This window comes from Artibeus jamaicensis, unplaced genomic scaffold, assembly GCF_021234435.1.
Source record: "Artibeus jamaicensis isolate MK-2021 breed Jamaican fruit bat unplaced genomic scaffold, CSHL_Jam_final scaffold_916, whole genome shotgun sequence".
NCBI lineage: Eukaryota > Metazoa > Chordata > Mammalia > Chiroptera > Phyllostomidae > Artibeus > Artibeus jamaicensis.
Genome location: NW_026522059.1, coordinates 47,405,311 through 47,422,346, shown reverse-complemented (window position 1 = coordinate 47,422,346; position 17,036 = coordinate 47,405,311). Strand labels below are relative to the sequence as shown.

The 17,036-nt window shown below is 38.1% G+C and overlaps 1 protein-coding gene across 1 annotated transcript in view; it reads left to right on the top strand.

Moving 5' to 3' along the window:
- The window catches only part of XKR4 (XK related 4), a 447,141-nt gene extending 444,838 nt beyond the window's left edge, over nucleotides 1-2,303 (top strand). The window contains exon 3 of the mRNA XM_037148199.2: nucleotides 1,212-2,303. Coding sequence (XP_037004094.2) covers nucleotides 1,212-2,158 — 947 coding nt within the window. The 3' untranslated portion in view covers nucleotides 2,159-2,303. The remainder of the gene's footprint in view (nucleotides 1-1,211) is intronic.
- Nucleotides 2,304-17,036: the final 14,733 nt, after the last annotated feature.

Sequence of the window (17,036 nt, the reverse complement as noted above, 5' to 3'; positions counted from 1 at the left end):
AAGTCATTTTTAAATCGACTTTTCAAGGACCATAGACAACAGCTTTTCTCTAACAAAATATGAAAAGGAAAGTACAAATCCTATTATAAGTTCTTGGCAACCCCCCTTCTATTATTTCCATAGAGGGAGAAAGACTATAAGTTGGCCTAGTTATGATCAGTAACAGAGTCTGCTGAAGAAAAGCCGGCAGGACTTTAGAACACAAAAAAACCTTTGTAGTATTGGTAAGTTTTGATATAACTCATTAAGTAAATGCTGCAAATGCAAATTAATATAACATTTAAGTGTTCAAGTGGAATTCCCCAAACAAGCTCTCTCCTGAAAGAGGCCAGTCTGTTTTTAGTGAGCCCTGTGGACATCAGGACCATAGAGATGATGTTTTAGATGAGGTAAATGGAGCAAGATTGGAAGGGAGAAATGCAAATGATTTTCAAATTTTGGAAACATACTTTAAGGAGGAATACTAACCAAATGGGCTGATCATTAATAAGTGGTTGAGAAGTGATTTCTGTACAATCTTTAACTGATAAAAGAGTAAGGGATGAGAATGTGCAAACATTTTTGTTTTCTCAAAAAAAAAAGGTAAGGTTGTGGGAAGAGGGTCAGGTTATATTAGGACAGACTCCGCACCAGATATCACAGGAAACACTACAGAGGAGGTTCTATGGATTCCTTCTCTTATTTTAGGAAACAGTCAACTTTCTTGCTTAGAAGCAGGAAGGTAAACCAGCTAGCCCCTCAAGTTTCCTGGCATTATTCATGCCTTTTGATCATGGACTCTCAGAGCATGGACACAAGGGAGCCTTGGAGATCACCTACTTTATAACTGATGCCAGTTTAAACAATTGTCCAAAGTCATTCAGGTAAAGATGTAGAACTTCCACTCCACAATCATATTCTCACCACACAGGACTACCTCCTGAGCCTATTTATACCAAATACATGGAAAGTTAAACCTCACCCCATTTCCAGATCCCATACCCCATAATGGCATTGAATAGCCTTTCCTTTAGCTCTGTGTGGTTGGACCCCATAGAGGACAGATACTAGGAACTCCATGAAAGTGTTTAGTCCAGGTAAAACTCAAAGAAATTATGAGTTTTGCTGAGATGAAAGCTGGCCTGTCTCAAATCCCAGCCCACATGATTGTATTTCCTGAAGACACACTGCATCTAGCTTTTGACAGAATGTCTTCCTGTTTGCCTTTGTAGGTTTCACAGCGGCAGCTTCCCTTGTGTCTTTGGCTTGGGCCTTGGCCTCCTACCAGAAGGCCCTCCGGGACTCTCGAGATGACAAGAAGCCCATCAGCTACATGGCTGTTGTCATCCAGTTCTGCTGGCACTTCTTCACTATTGCTGCCAGGGTCATCACCTTTGCCCTTTTTGCCTCGGTTTTCCAGCTGTACTTTGGGATCTTCATTGTCCTTCACTGGTGCATCATGACTTTCTGGATCGTCCACTGTGAGACAGAATTCTGTATCACCAAATGGGAAGAGATCGTGTTCGACATGGTGGTGGGGATCATTTACATCTTCAGCTGGTTCAACGTCAAGGAAGGCAGGACACGCTGCAGGCTCTTCATTTACTATTTTGTGATCCTTTTGGAAAATACAGCCTTGAGTGCCCTCTGGTACCTCTACAAGGCTCCCCAGATTGCAGATGCATTTGCCATCCCAGCGCTGTGTGTGGTGTTCAGCAGCTTTTTAACTGGCGTTGTTTTTATGCTGATGTATTATGCCTTCTTTCATCCCAATGGACCCAGATTCGGGCAGTCACCGAGTTGTGCTTGTGAGGACCCAGTCACTGCCTTCACGCTGCCTCCAGAAGTGGCCACAAGTACTCTGCGGTCCATCTCCAACAACCGCAGTGTGGTCAGTGACCGCGACCAGAAATTTGCAGAGCGGGATGGGTGTGTGCCTGTCTTTCAGGTGAGACCCACAGCTCCATCCACGCCATCATCTCGCCCACCACGGATTGAAGAATCTGTCATTAAAATTGACCTGTTTAGGAATAGGTACCCAGCGTGGGAGAGACATGTTTTGGACCGAAGCCTCCGAAAGGCCATTTTAGCCTTTGAATGTTCCCCGTCTCCTCCAAGGCTGCAGTACAAAGATGATGCTCTTACTCAGGAGCGGTTGGAGTATGAAACCACTTTGTAAAACAAAAAGACTTGGAGGAGCCACAACTGCCAGATAAAGGGGCAACGGCAGGGCTGTGGCGATGATGAAACTCTATTCTAGTGTAGGGAGATGAGCTGTCAGGCTCTTAGGCTGACCATCCTAGTGATTACTGTCTGACCCTCCACCAGCGGACTGCCCCCTGCTGGTCTTCTTTCAAAACAGCAGCCCTACAGTCTCCTCCACCCGGAGGGAATATGCCAGCTTAGTAGGGACTCCTTGTTGCTACCGACTTCTCCTGCACTGTCTTTCAGCGCATCCACCAGAGGGTCCTATGATTATGGAAAATGTTGCCTCTAATCAGTAGGGTGTTTTGATGAAATTAACTGACGTTTGCATAAAATATCTTTAGTTATACACACATACACACATGCACACACATGCATACACTAACACACGCACACACCAGTCCTCTATCAAAATAGCTTAGGTGATTTTTCTTATTGCAAAGCTCTGATTCTCACAGGAATATACAAACAAAGAGAGAAAGAATATATCCCTCAAGACTCCAGGAAAAAAAGTAGTATTGCTTAGATAAGAATTCCTAAACCATTCTCATTTGGAAACCAATACCATGTGTGAAAAGCCTGTCCAGTGGACAGCAAACTCAAGTGTGTTTACATGTGTATTAGAATTGATGGCATGGCTCATTTTCAACACATTTCAGGATTGGCTTTTTATTTTAAATTTTCAGTTGAGGACATCTTTTATGACAGAAATCCTATGCAGCACATGTATGGCTTTTGGCAAGACCAATGAACTCCATAACTTAGAGATGTAAATTAAATGGTAATCATGTTCAGTATTGAACTGCAAAAATTTTAGTAAATAGAGGAAGAGGAAGTGGGAAAAAAGGCAAAATGAGCGTCTGATTTCTCGACCAGTGCAGCTCACATGGGAACATAAGAGTCAATCAACAGGAGAAGACCAGGCTGTAACTGGATGTTTGAGGTCACAGAATGCATGGCTCTGTGTGATCACTGGCAGGCTCAGTTCCAGGACACGCCATGCCTCATCTTTCTAGTGCCAAACACCATCCAATCATGGGACTGACATGGATAACTGAGAATGAGTGGCATCAGCCCCATGAAGCAGAAGCTGGAATGAACAATCAAGTTCTCCACTGTGTACAGACTCCCCCCTCACCACCAATTGGTCAAAGTGATGTGTCTTTTAGAGGCTTTGGGACACTGTTTAGTAAGTATGAGCAGACAAATGCAGTGAATATGCTATGGGAAAACCCTTCTGGACTGATTGAGGGCTTATCACTAGGTCCAGCTCAGATTTGTATTTGAATCATTTGTAAAGTTGTACTCTTACAACAAGCTTCTGGTTTTAAATACCTCCGCACAGCAAGTAAACGTTCCCCGCTTTCTGTTTCCAGTGTCCTCGGTCATGGTGCTTTTCGTTGCATTAAAAGTGCCGGTCAAACTTTGATAGTATTTTTTTATAGTTGGTGCAGAGTGGAATAACTCATGGATTATTTCAATATTTTTGTAATAAAAAATATAGGGTATACGTATAGGCATCATCACTTTTTTTATAGACCTGGAATTATTTAAAATACTTTAAGCATCATAATTACTTCGGATGTCAGAAACTGGTCCACAAATTCCATCAGCCAGCCTCAGCAGATTGAGAACATTTGTCTCTTGCAAGATCACCCTACTTTGCCATGTCGGTGCCCCCAGGAACCTGGCCAGGGGTGCTATCAGAATATCAGGTGACGAGAGAATCAGCATAATTAGAAAGGGCTTGTCAAGACTGGCCATTGTTTCCCAGGAAGTCAAAGATGTAAATGATTACTTTCATCTATCCATTATGACAAACCTGACCACAGTGGAAGATGTCTTAAATTTTCTTCCCTGGTTTTATATTAACCCAACTGGCATATTAAATATTAGTCAAGTCTCTTTAAAAAGGGAAAAGGTCAGTTTAACTTAATTATCCAGTTGTTCGGACTGTCCAATTGACTTAAAATAGTCACATGCTAGAGCCACCGCCCCTAATGGGTGTACCATACAGAGACTGCTGTCCCCATGATGACATCCACAGGAAATGGCAGAGCACGCAACCTAGGACTTCTTTTGGTACAAAGCCTCAAAGCGATGTTTAAAAAAGACAATTTTTATCCATAGATATACTTTCCTATTACACCATGATTTGATCCTCCAAGCAAGATATTTTCACTAAAAAACAATAATATTTTGTTCAGATGTGAAAAGATTACCTAGTCACCAGTAAAGGCCCAGGAAGATACTCCTCTTGTCGGCAATTGATGAAAACATTCTACCCCCATTATAGAAGGAAAAAAATGATTATATTGACAAATTCTTCACTTTTGTGCAGAACCATGAGTTACTAGCTTTATTATTTCCAAGACAACTTTAAATTGATGATCTTTGGAAATTGAATTGCTCAGTTGAACTATACCTTTAATTTTATGAGCAAATAGCCAATAAGAGTCTAATAGTGTCAATCAACACAAACGCCACAGGCCCCATCACTCTTCAGTCATGTAAGTCCTAAATCATTTCTCAACTTCATCCCTCACTGAGCATGTTAAAGTCAAAATAAGTGCTATGTGAATAATAAAAACTATGTGCTGCCCTTTGTCTTGGAGGTGAAAATGTAGTCAGGAGGGTGTAAGAAGTCTGAATTTTTTAACAATTTCCCAAATACTATAAATACTCTGTTATCCAACATACTTGAAGATTATGTTTCAGTTAGTCAAAATTCTTGTTAAGGAAATGGCATCTCCTATATACAATGAATTACAAGCTTCCTCGTGACTATAAGAACAAAAAAAAACACCTACATCCAAGGTTAATCATAACTTACTCTTACTTCCAGGACTTAGAAAACACTGCCATCAGGCTGTGTGGTGATGACAACTCAATAGTTTCTAGATACACAGATAACAGAGAGTTTAAAGTATTAGGATTTAAAGAGACATTGTCAATGTAAAAAGGAACAAAGTTTGATGCTTGTATTTATATTCTAGTTCTTCCTAAGATTTAATTTTCGATATGCCATTAAACCCTCCACAAGGAGGAACTGAGGAATCCAAAAGGAAGAAGCCATGGTTTGCATAAAAACTGGAAATGCTTTGACTTCCAGCTTCCTGTGCATGAGTTTACTGGATTTCTTTAATCTTAGTACTCACTTTTTGCATAAGACCATGAAATTTCCTAAAAGAAAATATTATAAATTTCTTTCACTTTCAAATTAGCATTTCTAAATGAAACTGTATTTAAGATTAAAGCACATTTATATCTTAACCACACAGATTTCAAGCATTTGTGTGGAAGGAAAAAAATAATTTTTATGTAAGTCAAAGTTTGGTCCCCCCAAATGACTATGTCCTTTAAATTCTCTTCACACATTTACATTGTCCCACTTAACTATGTATTTTCTAGTTCAGTAATGTTGACTTTGCAGACACTCAGTTACTATTCATTTATAATAATGCTATGAACTCAACAAATACAAGTTTTTACTGACATGACAAGAATATGCAATTCAAGTGTTAGGGAAATATAAAATATAAAGGTAATCTGAAGATAAAAGTAGAGTGAAGTAGTTATGCTTAATTTTTAAATGCCCAGTTTATTTTGATCTATGAATAAATGAAGTGATAGTACTGAGCATTTAAAAATGAATGGGAAAAACTAAAATTTCAATGAGGATTTTTAAAAAATAATCATATATCTGTGTATATGTTGTATATCACACACATGCACACCATAAAGTAACAGATGAAGAGGGTAAAGTATACGCTCTCCTTTTATGCATATAAATTGGTATGTTACTAACACATGAACTTTTAGATAAAAAACTTTTTCCTCTCCATTTTTCAACATCAGCCCAAGCATACAGTGCCTGTCTATAAGACAGCAACACACCTGTGAACTTCAGTTGGAAATACCTAAATACAATCTAGCATTTTTAGCTTGAATGAGCTTTATCACTTCTTAAGGATCTGATGTTTTAAGCAGCTGAAAAGAATACTTTTGAGTCATTTCAAAGTTCTTTCTGTGAACTAGTTAAATTGAGCAAAGAAAACCTCTGATGCCCTTACCAGGGTTATGTAAGGTTACACATTTGCCTTTAAATGTACCAAATGCCACTGAGTAGAAAGAGGCTCTAACACAAATTAGACAAGAATCCAGAGATACTTTCTTCTAATGAGCCATTTTCCAGACTAAATGTGTGCTCCCCTGCATACTCACACATCTTTGCCATTAGCCATTGCTGTTTCTATACAAAGCTTAGATGAGATGCCTGCATTTTTATGTTTCTGAGGAGAGTTCCTTAGAGCCTTTTTAAAGATAGCTCAGACTGCCTTTCAGAAATAGAGCTTGGAGCATGGTTGACAACCATGGTGAAAACTCAGCAGGACTGAAGTGGTTGTTTCTATAACTTCAGTGATGGATGCAGATCAACTCTTATTTGTTTATCTTTGGCCACTTTGTTTATCCAATGCCACTTTGTTATTTGTTTATCCAATGCCACTTTGAAAATAATAGAAATGATTTCTTTAGCCAGCCTGTGACTTGTAATATCCCTTCCCCCCCCCATCTAAAGCTGGAACATTTCAAAATGGCTAAGGACCACCGCCCCTAATCCCCCACCCCCATTTTCAAATCTCTGGCCCGTACCTGTATCAGGCTGTGAAATGATGTAGGCAGCTGCATCTCCTCTCCTCTAGCAGGCCAACTGCACTGTCCATAGCAGACTCTCTATGGACAGTGTTCTTGTCTAGATGCCACCTAAAAATGGGCATGTGGGAAGTCTCCATATGGACCTGTGTCAACAGCCTCAACAGCATAGTTACTTATTCAAAAGTAAAACTCTGTGGAATGTGGATAGAATCATATAAAAACACAAGGAGCCATTTAATTTTGCTAATTGTAGCAATTAGGCTAGCTCACATCCAACTTGCTCTCACAGCAGAAAGCCAAGCCGAAGTGGCAATGAGCCATTTGCCCACAGAAATGAGGGGTTCAGAAACTCTCCCTTGAGTGTATGAGGCATCACATTGTCTCACCATCCACCTGAAGCTTTCTCTAGATTCCAAAAGGAAAAAAATCAGATTTTGTTTTATTATATCCAGTGATCTAGCCCAGAAATGTAAAAAACTTAAGCCAACATTCTGTGGCCTAAGTACTGCTAAATAAGGGATGGTTTAATGTCCCTAAAATGTCTACTTGTTTAGCTAAGATATTTTATGGACACGATACATCAGGAACACTGGCTAAGTCAAATTCTTGCTTTGGTTATTTTTTTCTCTTTGATTTTTTTTACAGTTCAATTCCCCATATGAGTAGCTTTCCATGATCAAGAGTGGATCATGTGCCAGTGCTGTGCTAAAGAGCTTTATGTATGTGATCTGATTTAACCCTCACCACCATCTATGAGCAAAGTACAATTTGCAGATGGCAAAACTTAAGTTCAGAGACATTAACAAATGGCCAGAGGTCCCACAGCTAGGAAACAGTGGATATAAGAGTTGAACAAAACTTGTAATAACTTTTAACAATTGCAAATCCTTTTAGAAGACCAAAGAATATTTTCCTACCAAAAGCTATTTCCGATTTGTCAAGGTTTCAGGGAAAACAAAATTATGGTCTAAAGACCACATTTTTCAAAGAAAATTTTATTTAAAAGTCAAAGATGTCTTTCAAAATGAAATGTCTAAAATAAAAAAATGTCATTGATGAGAAATGAAAGTCTCTACCACCTGTAACTGAATTTTACTTCAACTCTCTAATTCATAGTAGGCAAATCAATCCTACTCCTCCGTCCTAGACAGCTGTCGCCCTTCACAGCCCTGCTCTACATGAAAGTAAGTAACAAATATACATTAACTTGATGGTTCTTCACTTATATTCTATACATGGATGCTACTGTCACCCATGAGGCAGACTGAAATATAACTAAGCCCAACTACTTCCTTTCACATCCTGATGAGAGAGAGAGAGAGAGAGAGAGAGAGAGAGAGAGAAAAGAGGGAAGGAAGGAAGGAAGGAAGGAAGGAAGGAAGGAAGGAAGGAAGGAAGGAAGGAAGGAAGGAAGGAAGGAAGGAAGGAAAGATAGATCAACAAATTTTTAAGTGTCATAATTTTATTCCATTGCTGTAATTTTTTTCTTAGATTTTATTCATTTAGTATTTTGCAGTTCACAAAATTTAATAGTATTATTATACCACTAGCTTGACCCATCATATAAATCTAGGAACTTTTTTTTAGATTGAAAGTTTAGATGCAAAAAATATAGTAAATGTTTGGCAAATATTTGTTAAACTGATTATAAAATAATTAATGTTCCATCCCCCTCCTTATGCTAGATGTAATATGTCTGCATTCTATAGGAAGACAGAGTTATAACCCATTTAATGATATTGTATAGTAAGCTGTGTGTTGTTGTTGTTTAAACTGATGCTAAAAAGGTAGCCCATAATAAACCAAATATTTTCTCAATCCTGATGGTGATTAATCTGAATTTAATGTATTAAAAATCTTAGCAATCATCTATCTTTCTACTTGGATAAGACTTAAGCAGATCTTTATGAAATTATATTAAATTAGAAGTCACCAATTTCTACAGAACATAGCATCTAAAAGAGACTCAAGTGTTACTTCCACACACTTTTATAAATGAAACGACTGAGCTTTAAAGAGCTCAGGGAATGTTTGTAATCAGGATTTCTTCAGTCATTCATTCAAAAAGCATCACCTATGTGATTCGTGCTGGGCAATACATGGTCAAGTGCAAAAGGAATCTCACATTTCAGCAGCTCACACTTGGCTATTAGTAGCAGACTAAGACTCTTCTGACTTTAACGCTATCTCTTGTCTGCTCTACCACACTGCTTGTCTTTTTACTACCTGTATTTAATCCTATATTACAGCAGTAAAGAACCATAAGCATTTCCAAGATTGTATTATGTAAACCTCCCAATGAATAATTGCCACGCACAGTAACAAACATGAGGTAATGATGTAAGTCAAAGATAAATAAACAATGCCTATAAAGAGAAAATTAATTTTATAATTTACTTTTATGCCACCCCAATACTAGATATTTTTAAATCAAGGTCACAAAGCCACAAAAAAGTTAAAGTGCTCTTTTGGCATATAATATTTGGCTCAATACAATCAACTCAGGGTAAACTTTGGGGATATTCCTAAGAATTTCTTTTGAGAAGAAGCATGAAATTAGATGCCTCTAAAATGTCTGAAGAATTTTTTAATAAGATACTTCTCTGTCCTTCAGGAAACATCTTTTATTAGCCTACACAATAGGTCTCCAGCATACTACTTATTTAGAAATGGCAAATTTCTAGACATTAACCTCAGTTATTGCAACCTGAGAGGTTGTGCTAAAGCCACTCTTTGGATGCCCTGAAGAACAACCCTGTGCAGCATTACCTTCAGGAGTCAGGACAACTGGACCCACCCTGTGTGGATACTGACGATACCATTATATCCAGTCCAAGGCTCTCTGCAGCGTGGCCCACAGTAATTGGCTTCCCATATCGCTAAGGAGTTCATTGTTTAGAAATAACTGTTGACAAGCGTAACAAATTTTTTCTAAGGGAAATAATTCTGGTCAGGGAATGTATAAACCCATAGGTCCTCTATGGAGTAAAAGGAATGAGAGGAAAAAAGCATATTTATTTTCACAAGTTCCAAAGAATTCTTTGGTGAGTCCCATTAGGCATCAGTAAAACAGTTGACTTAATCATGTTTAATCATAAAGGCACCATATTTAGGTTTATGCCCTCTTTACCCCAATTATTGACCGCTGTTCTAGCCATTGCACTGGACAAGAAGAGCATAGTTTCCGATGCGATTTCTGCAGAACAAAGATCATGTTTAACAAAAGAGATTAACATCAAAACTGATTAATCAACTTGATAAGCAAATACTACCAGCACAGTGCCAACACAAAATTTCTCTTGTGCTATATTGAAACCTGTCACTTACTCTGTTATTAGAATTTCAGAAAATGTAAGCTTTCATGTTTTTATTACACACTCGTCTACAAAATTAAGCTGGTGGTCCCCTTTTCCCTCTGTTGCTTGATTTGCATTAAAATGGGACTAATCAAATTCTTATTTAAGTGCTACAAATATTAGCAAATAGAGATGTTGAGTTTAAGCTAATTTAATCTTACTGTTCTAATGGCATTCTGGTATGAAGTATTAAATCGGCACTTAATTATTTCAAATTAATTCATTATCAGTACATCCTAAAACATCCCTAAGTGTGCTGAAAATATATTTCAGGTTTCTGTTATTTTAAGAAATTCCTATTTGATTACAAACCAGTAGAACATGTCTTAATCAACATGGGCATTTCAATCTATTGTGATTCTGGAAAATGAGCACTTGTGTTTGGGTGTGTTACATGCTGTCGCATTAACTCAGCAATTAACCTGCGACCTGTGGCTTTCTCTCTGGACTACTGAGCGTTCTTATTCTATTCAAGTTGGGAGCAATAGCACATCCTCCTGTAACCAAAGGAGGTCTGTCAGCTAATCAAAGAATTGTCATTTTATAGCCTTCTTTCAAAGAACTAAAGTAGTCCACTTCCCTTATTAACCCTTCTATTGTATTGTGCATAGAAAAGGAAATGGATCTCTGAAGTACTTTGTGAAACGCTGGGGTGAAACATTTTCTTTGCTGTGAATGCAAGGCTTGGTGTTGCGTGAAAAGAAAGACACCTCTCCTGCCTTGAGAAGAGGGAAGGGGACTCAGCAAGCCACATGCACACAGCAAGCCTGGACTGTCACAAGCCGTAGTATACTGCTGATACCGTTGATTCCCTTCTTTTCTTACAGAACCGTCTCAGAACTTGTCAAGCTTTCCTGAAGGTGATTTGCGTTAATTAATTCAACAGAACCTTGAATCTTGCAAATTCTTGACTTGTAATTTTGTAGCCCAGATACAGCAAGGGAAAATTAATCAGTTAGTGGAAAGGAGCACTTCATTCTGTGTCATGGGGTGATGTGCCCAGGCCTGAAGAGAAAGACCCCTTTGAAGTAGCGCACTCATGAATTTGTGCTACCTGCTTCCTCATCATTCATGCTCTGAATACTCATCCACTTCATTTGCTGTTGCCAGTAAGCACTGCTTTTGAAAAAAAAAAAAGGAAAAAAGCATCGATGGATTCTTGGGGGCTTGAAAGCTCAGAAAATGAGTACTGGGTCACAGGGACTCACTATAAATGAATACAAATTTGCTTGTGATTGAAAGTGAAAAAAATGGTATTGTCGTCTGTTTAATGATTAATCTGAGTATAGCCACTGCCCTTACTTCATTTCTTGAGAGTACCATTGTCAACATTGCAATACAAATTTATAAAAATCGAATTTCAGAAGTAAAATCTGTATGGATATAGTGATTGAATAATTTGATTGCTGCCTTCCTAGGTGATGGCATTGCCAGTTTCAAATGTAGATGCATTTGTATGTGACATTGGCTCTCTGTCACCTCATAGACCCTTGCAAAACCGTGGCTGCAAGGTCTAAAATCACCAATTTCACATTCTTAACTCACTTATAACTAAACAGAAGTCCCAATTAAAAATCGTGGTTCTTTCCCTCTTGCTTCTCTTTTTAAAGAGAGCTTTGAGCTGCAAGGTAAGAATGAAGTGATTTCACGTTATAGTTTCAGAGTTTGGAACAAAGTCAAGCACCTATAAGTTGTTACAAAGTTCTCTGATTGTTTTTGCTATGACCATTTCAGGAGTTATCTATAGATGAACGAGTAAAAGTCATCAGATGTATCCAACATGCGCTCTAACAGAAAAATAAAAAGAAGAAGAAGGAATTATTTCCCTTGTATTTCAAAGATGTCTTTCCTTCCTAAGTGATCATCTTGATCATTAGCTCCAAGATGCATCAAGAACTATTGAGCGATAGTCCCAGTTTCAGGTGCCAGTACCATGCTGCATCCCTGCCTCTGGCAAGCCATTTTCAGAACTAGCTCTTGGCACAAGCCCTAAAATTTAATGGTAAAAAAAAGTGGCCTACCACCATGTGACTTATTTTCAATTGCAAGGCAATGGAAATTGGTAAGGTGAAGAAAATATTAGTTTCCTGAACTCCAGAGCCAAAATAAGCACAAAATACTCTAATATATGAAGATTTGCTTGACTCTGGAGACACAGGAGCAATAAAAATTGTCTTCTACAAGGTTTATGAGTAAGAGTGACTATAAATAGTGTTGGACAGAAGTCTTCTATTAATGTAGAGTCCTGGGTGTAGCAATTTGAAGAGGAAAACTATTAGTGCATTGTCAGGAATATTTGCCTTTTTATGGAGCAGAAGTTCAAGGTAGCCCCTGTTGTTTTATAACTATAACAATAGTGTCAATTTATGAAAAGCCAAGGTATGTCTGAAGTGGAAAGATAGAGGAGACGTCAGGTGTTTCATGTCTGAGACTCTGTCCTTAAAGGAACTTTACCCCATGATACTTCTTGGTCACTGGCCCCTGTGTTTCCAAAAGCTCTGCATGCCAATAGCTTCTGATTGGTTATAACATACAATACTTTAAGGTAGTTGTAAGTACTCTTGCTTGTAGAACACGAACCATTGAATTGTTGCTCATTTTAACAACAATAACATTCAGGGCTACCACGGCTTTGCTCATGATTCCACTGTAAATATATCATCACATTACAAAAACCACTGTGTTCGCACTCACTAAACTAGGTTTAAAAGTACTAACTGAATCATTTAAACATGTCTTGAATCTTGATTCTGTCATTATCTAGTCTTTGCATCGATTCCCAAATTAGAAAAAATAATTCTTGTGAGAATGATTTTCACAATAATGAAAGTGAAAAAAAGTGGACAGTTAAGTAATTTTTCAGTGTAGACAAAGCTGCTAAACCATTGACAGCCTTACAGCTCTGATTGGCCTCAGGACTAAGCTTCCTCTCATTGGGGGTTTTAACACCTGAGTTCTCCAATGATTTCTAAACCATCTTCAGCAAACTGAAGTATCTCGTGAATGCAAATATCCCATGAAAAGTGAAGAAGTAGGCCACTCCAGGAGTACATTTGGTCTTTGTGATATCACACATCTGGATATTTGGGAAAATATACATGTTTGAATAATATAGTTTTTCATCTGGTTCTCTGGTGTTATCCAGAGAGAGAAGATGCTCAGGTGTTGCAGGTAACGGGATTTAACTTTCGTGGGCAGTAATCTATTGCTGGTGATATTCTACTGCTAAATAAAATCTCTTTGTTGTGCAAAGAGAAAGAAATAATGCAGAGCAAATGCTATTTGATTTTTACTTACTTTCAACAAGCACATGATAGGAGAAGTTGGAGAGGCTCTCCTAAGTGTTTTCAGACCTGATTGTACCACAAACTTCCTTCAGAGTAACAGGTCTGGAGGCTTGCCACTCAGAGCCTTTCTGGCAAGGAACCTTTTCATTAAGCCCTTTTCCACCCTTCATATTTATAATTATCCCTGTGTCCCAGGCATACTCTTAATCATTCACAAAATTTGACAGAGCTGTTCAAGGGAAATACAAATTCGTTAACTTTTATTCTTCAAATGAAAGTTTTAATTTTAAGGATATTTTTAAAGATTTGATTTATCTATTTTTAGAGAGAGGGGAAGGGAAGGAGAAAGAGAAAGAGAAAAACATCAATGTGTGGTTGCCTCTCCTGAGCCACCTACTGAGGACCTGGCCTGCAAGCCAGTCATGTGCCCTGACTGGGGATCAAACCAGCAACTCTTTGGTTCACAGGCCCAAACTCAATACACTGAGTCACACCAGCCAGAGCAAATTTTAAAGATTTCTTATACCTTTAAGCATAGAAATAGTTTAAACTGCTTGATGCAGTTACTTCATGGTGAATTGTATAGTGTCAAACGAAGAAAAGTCTTTATTTTCCAAATTAAAAAAATACATTTTTTTATTTGGTTGGTTGATGTCGTTCTGATAGCCAAAGATCAACTGGTTATCACATATTGGAATATTAGTGTTTTCTTTATAGTCACAGAGAAAAAGAAAAAGCTGATATCAAAGGGAAATTCACTTTCCAGAAAGGATGCTTGAGATTATGATTATTTGTGGGCAGCTCTTCCTTGTCTCACTAGATTTGGCTCTGGATGGAAGAACACATATATTTACTCATATTGTGTGCTTACCTCACTTACCATTGTGAAGCCAGGCAGAAGAACTGGCAAGCTTTTAAGTCCAATTTTCTCTTAAGGGTGCTTATGTTGCAGAACTTGTCCCGAGGCATTGGCAACAAGCAGACACACAGAGCACTGGAAGGTATTCAGTTATGCGAAGATCATGAGGGGATTGCCAGAAAAAGTTGAAATGTGTGTGGGTTCTTAGGAAGTGTTTTGGATGTGTCAAATCCTACATTTAGTGCCAACTTAGAATGACTTCAGGAGGTAGGCAGTTCCCTTCCTCGCTGGGTCCCTCCTGCCAGTAGATACAGAAGTTTCCCAGAAATCAAATAGATACTCCACCTCGTGGACCAAAGGGCTCCAGCTACTGGGTGTCATGGCTCCATGTTCATTGTCATGCTTTGTCAATTCTCCTTTGGAGGGCAGGCCTGTTTGCTAGTCACACACCCGTGAAAGCCTCCAGGACGGCAAAGCTACTACTCCCGAATTCAATTTGGCTTTGTTTTGCTTTTTCCTTGAAGTTTTTGCTTCACTAAATCCTTTTCCAAATCATTAATGTCTTCATGTTATTGACAGGATGTATAGTCCAATGTTTAGGTGAACTGGCAACAAAGAGACAATCAATTGCCAACTACAAAACACTAGGGCTTTTTGCCAGTTACCTTTTATTATGTGATTATTGAATGAAATTTATGGTTTAATAAAAAACCAAAAGGCCCTGTGTTGAATATGTGACTGTTTTAAGTATACTTAAATATATTCTATGACACAGTATCCTTTACTGTCTGGAACAGATTCATTTCTGGGGACCAAGGCGTGGAGACACATAGTACAGGGACCAGAGCAAAGAGTCTGGGAGTCTGAGCATTCGAGTCCTCATCCTTGGTCAGTCTCAGAAACTCACATTCCACTTCATTTTCCCATATGTAAAACAGAGATAATATTTATCTACCTACCTCATAAGGATGTTGTGAACAGTACTTAGAGTTCTCAAAGTGCTTTGACCCTTGATAACTAGTGTTAGCACGAAGGAGAACTGCGCATGCCCTGAAACCAGGCTGTGGTGGAGAAGGTGGAGGCAGCTTAGGAACACAACAGCAATAACTCGCCAAGCAAAGAATATGATTATTTTGATCACTTAATGAAAGTGATACTTTTTCTTCAAAGGTCTATGTAGAGCTCTTTTTAATTATCAGCTTTTAAATGAGAACTTTAACTTTTTTCAAACTAAATTGAGAAGCTTTGTATAGAATGACAATTTTCCTCTTAGCCAAACTGATTTTAAGAAACATTTAATTACACGTGTTTAGAAAACTTGGCTCCTTCTGACACCTAAGAAGTTTGCATGCCTGATTCCATGCCGCATTTTTCAGAATGTGTGCATGGCACCCTGATTCAGTACTAGTGATTGCCAAATGATCTGGAACCCACCATAATTAGGAAAAAAAATTTAAAGGTATTATTTAGATTAGATTTTTGGATTGTTTACAGCGAGATTCTCTTTCATCCCTAAGACAACACATCTCTCCCTTTACAATCCTTTTAAAGAATGTAAAGCCTTATTTCTGTCTGGAACTCCTGAGTTGATTCATTTTCCAGATTATAAATATTTTAAATATATCAGATGAGTGTTTAAACAGGGCTGCAGCTGCACATTGATATACACATGTACTTACACAGAATAGCTAGGAGCACAGCTAAAGGACAAAGGGTGGGCGAACTACCACCGAGGTCATCCTGGAAAATTTTCTCCCAAAGTAACATGTTTTCTTTTACTTAAATGCTTAGTCCTGCTAAGAACTAGTGCTAAATAACATGATTTGTTATATTTTGAGTCATGGAGACAATATTATAAAGTAAGAATACACCCATGAACTACATTAACAATACACATAATGTTTTAATGATGTGATTTCATAAAGCCAAGTTGTTGTACATAAATACTATCATTGCGTCCTCACTTAATAATAATATTCCTTTGCAAAATAATTATATTGCTTTGCAAAACAAATTTGCATGTTCTTAAAAATAAAGTTTCTTAAAGGTTATCTTGATAAGAGGGTTGAAAAATTATGTTGTGCCTAGAGCTGACACAATGTACACTTTCAACATAATCTCTTCTGGATTCCAGAATCTAGTTGCCAGTGGTATATCAAAATTTCAGATTGGTTAAACATTTCTAATGCATGGTATTAAGCACTCTGAAGCATGAATTTAACCTAGGCAATTATCTACCCATAATAAAAGTTTATGTCACCACACCAGACCTAAATATCCTTTTTTAGACTCCAAATATAAGTATAGAAGAGAATTGAAATGACATGGCCTTCTCTGGCTTTTTTTTTTTCCAGTTACCGTCATCAATACTTTCCCAATTAAAAGTGCAGCAGAATAGCCTTGATGCTATGAAGGGAAATATCCATGTCTTTCCTTGTTTTTACACAAGAAAACTGAAAGTGACTAGATGAGGGAGCCTGGAAACAAGAACAGGTGTGGCAGCTTTTCCGGTGGACAGGATTCAAGTAGAGGAGGGCAGTGGGAAGAATGTGTCATTGGAAGATTTTACAACAAAGGTGCAAAACAGAATCTAACAGTGTCAGAGCTGGACAACTCTTTGAAATGGTAGAATCTAAATTCTAGAGGAAAAAATGGGGTGGGGAGTATGTTATTAGATGTAAACTATACACCCAA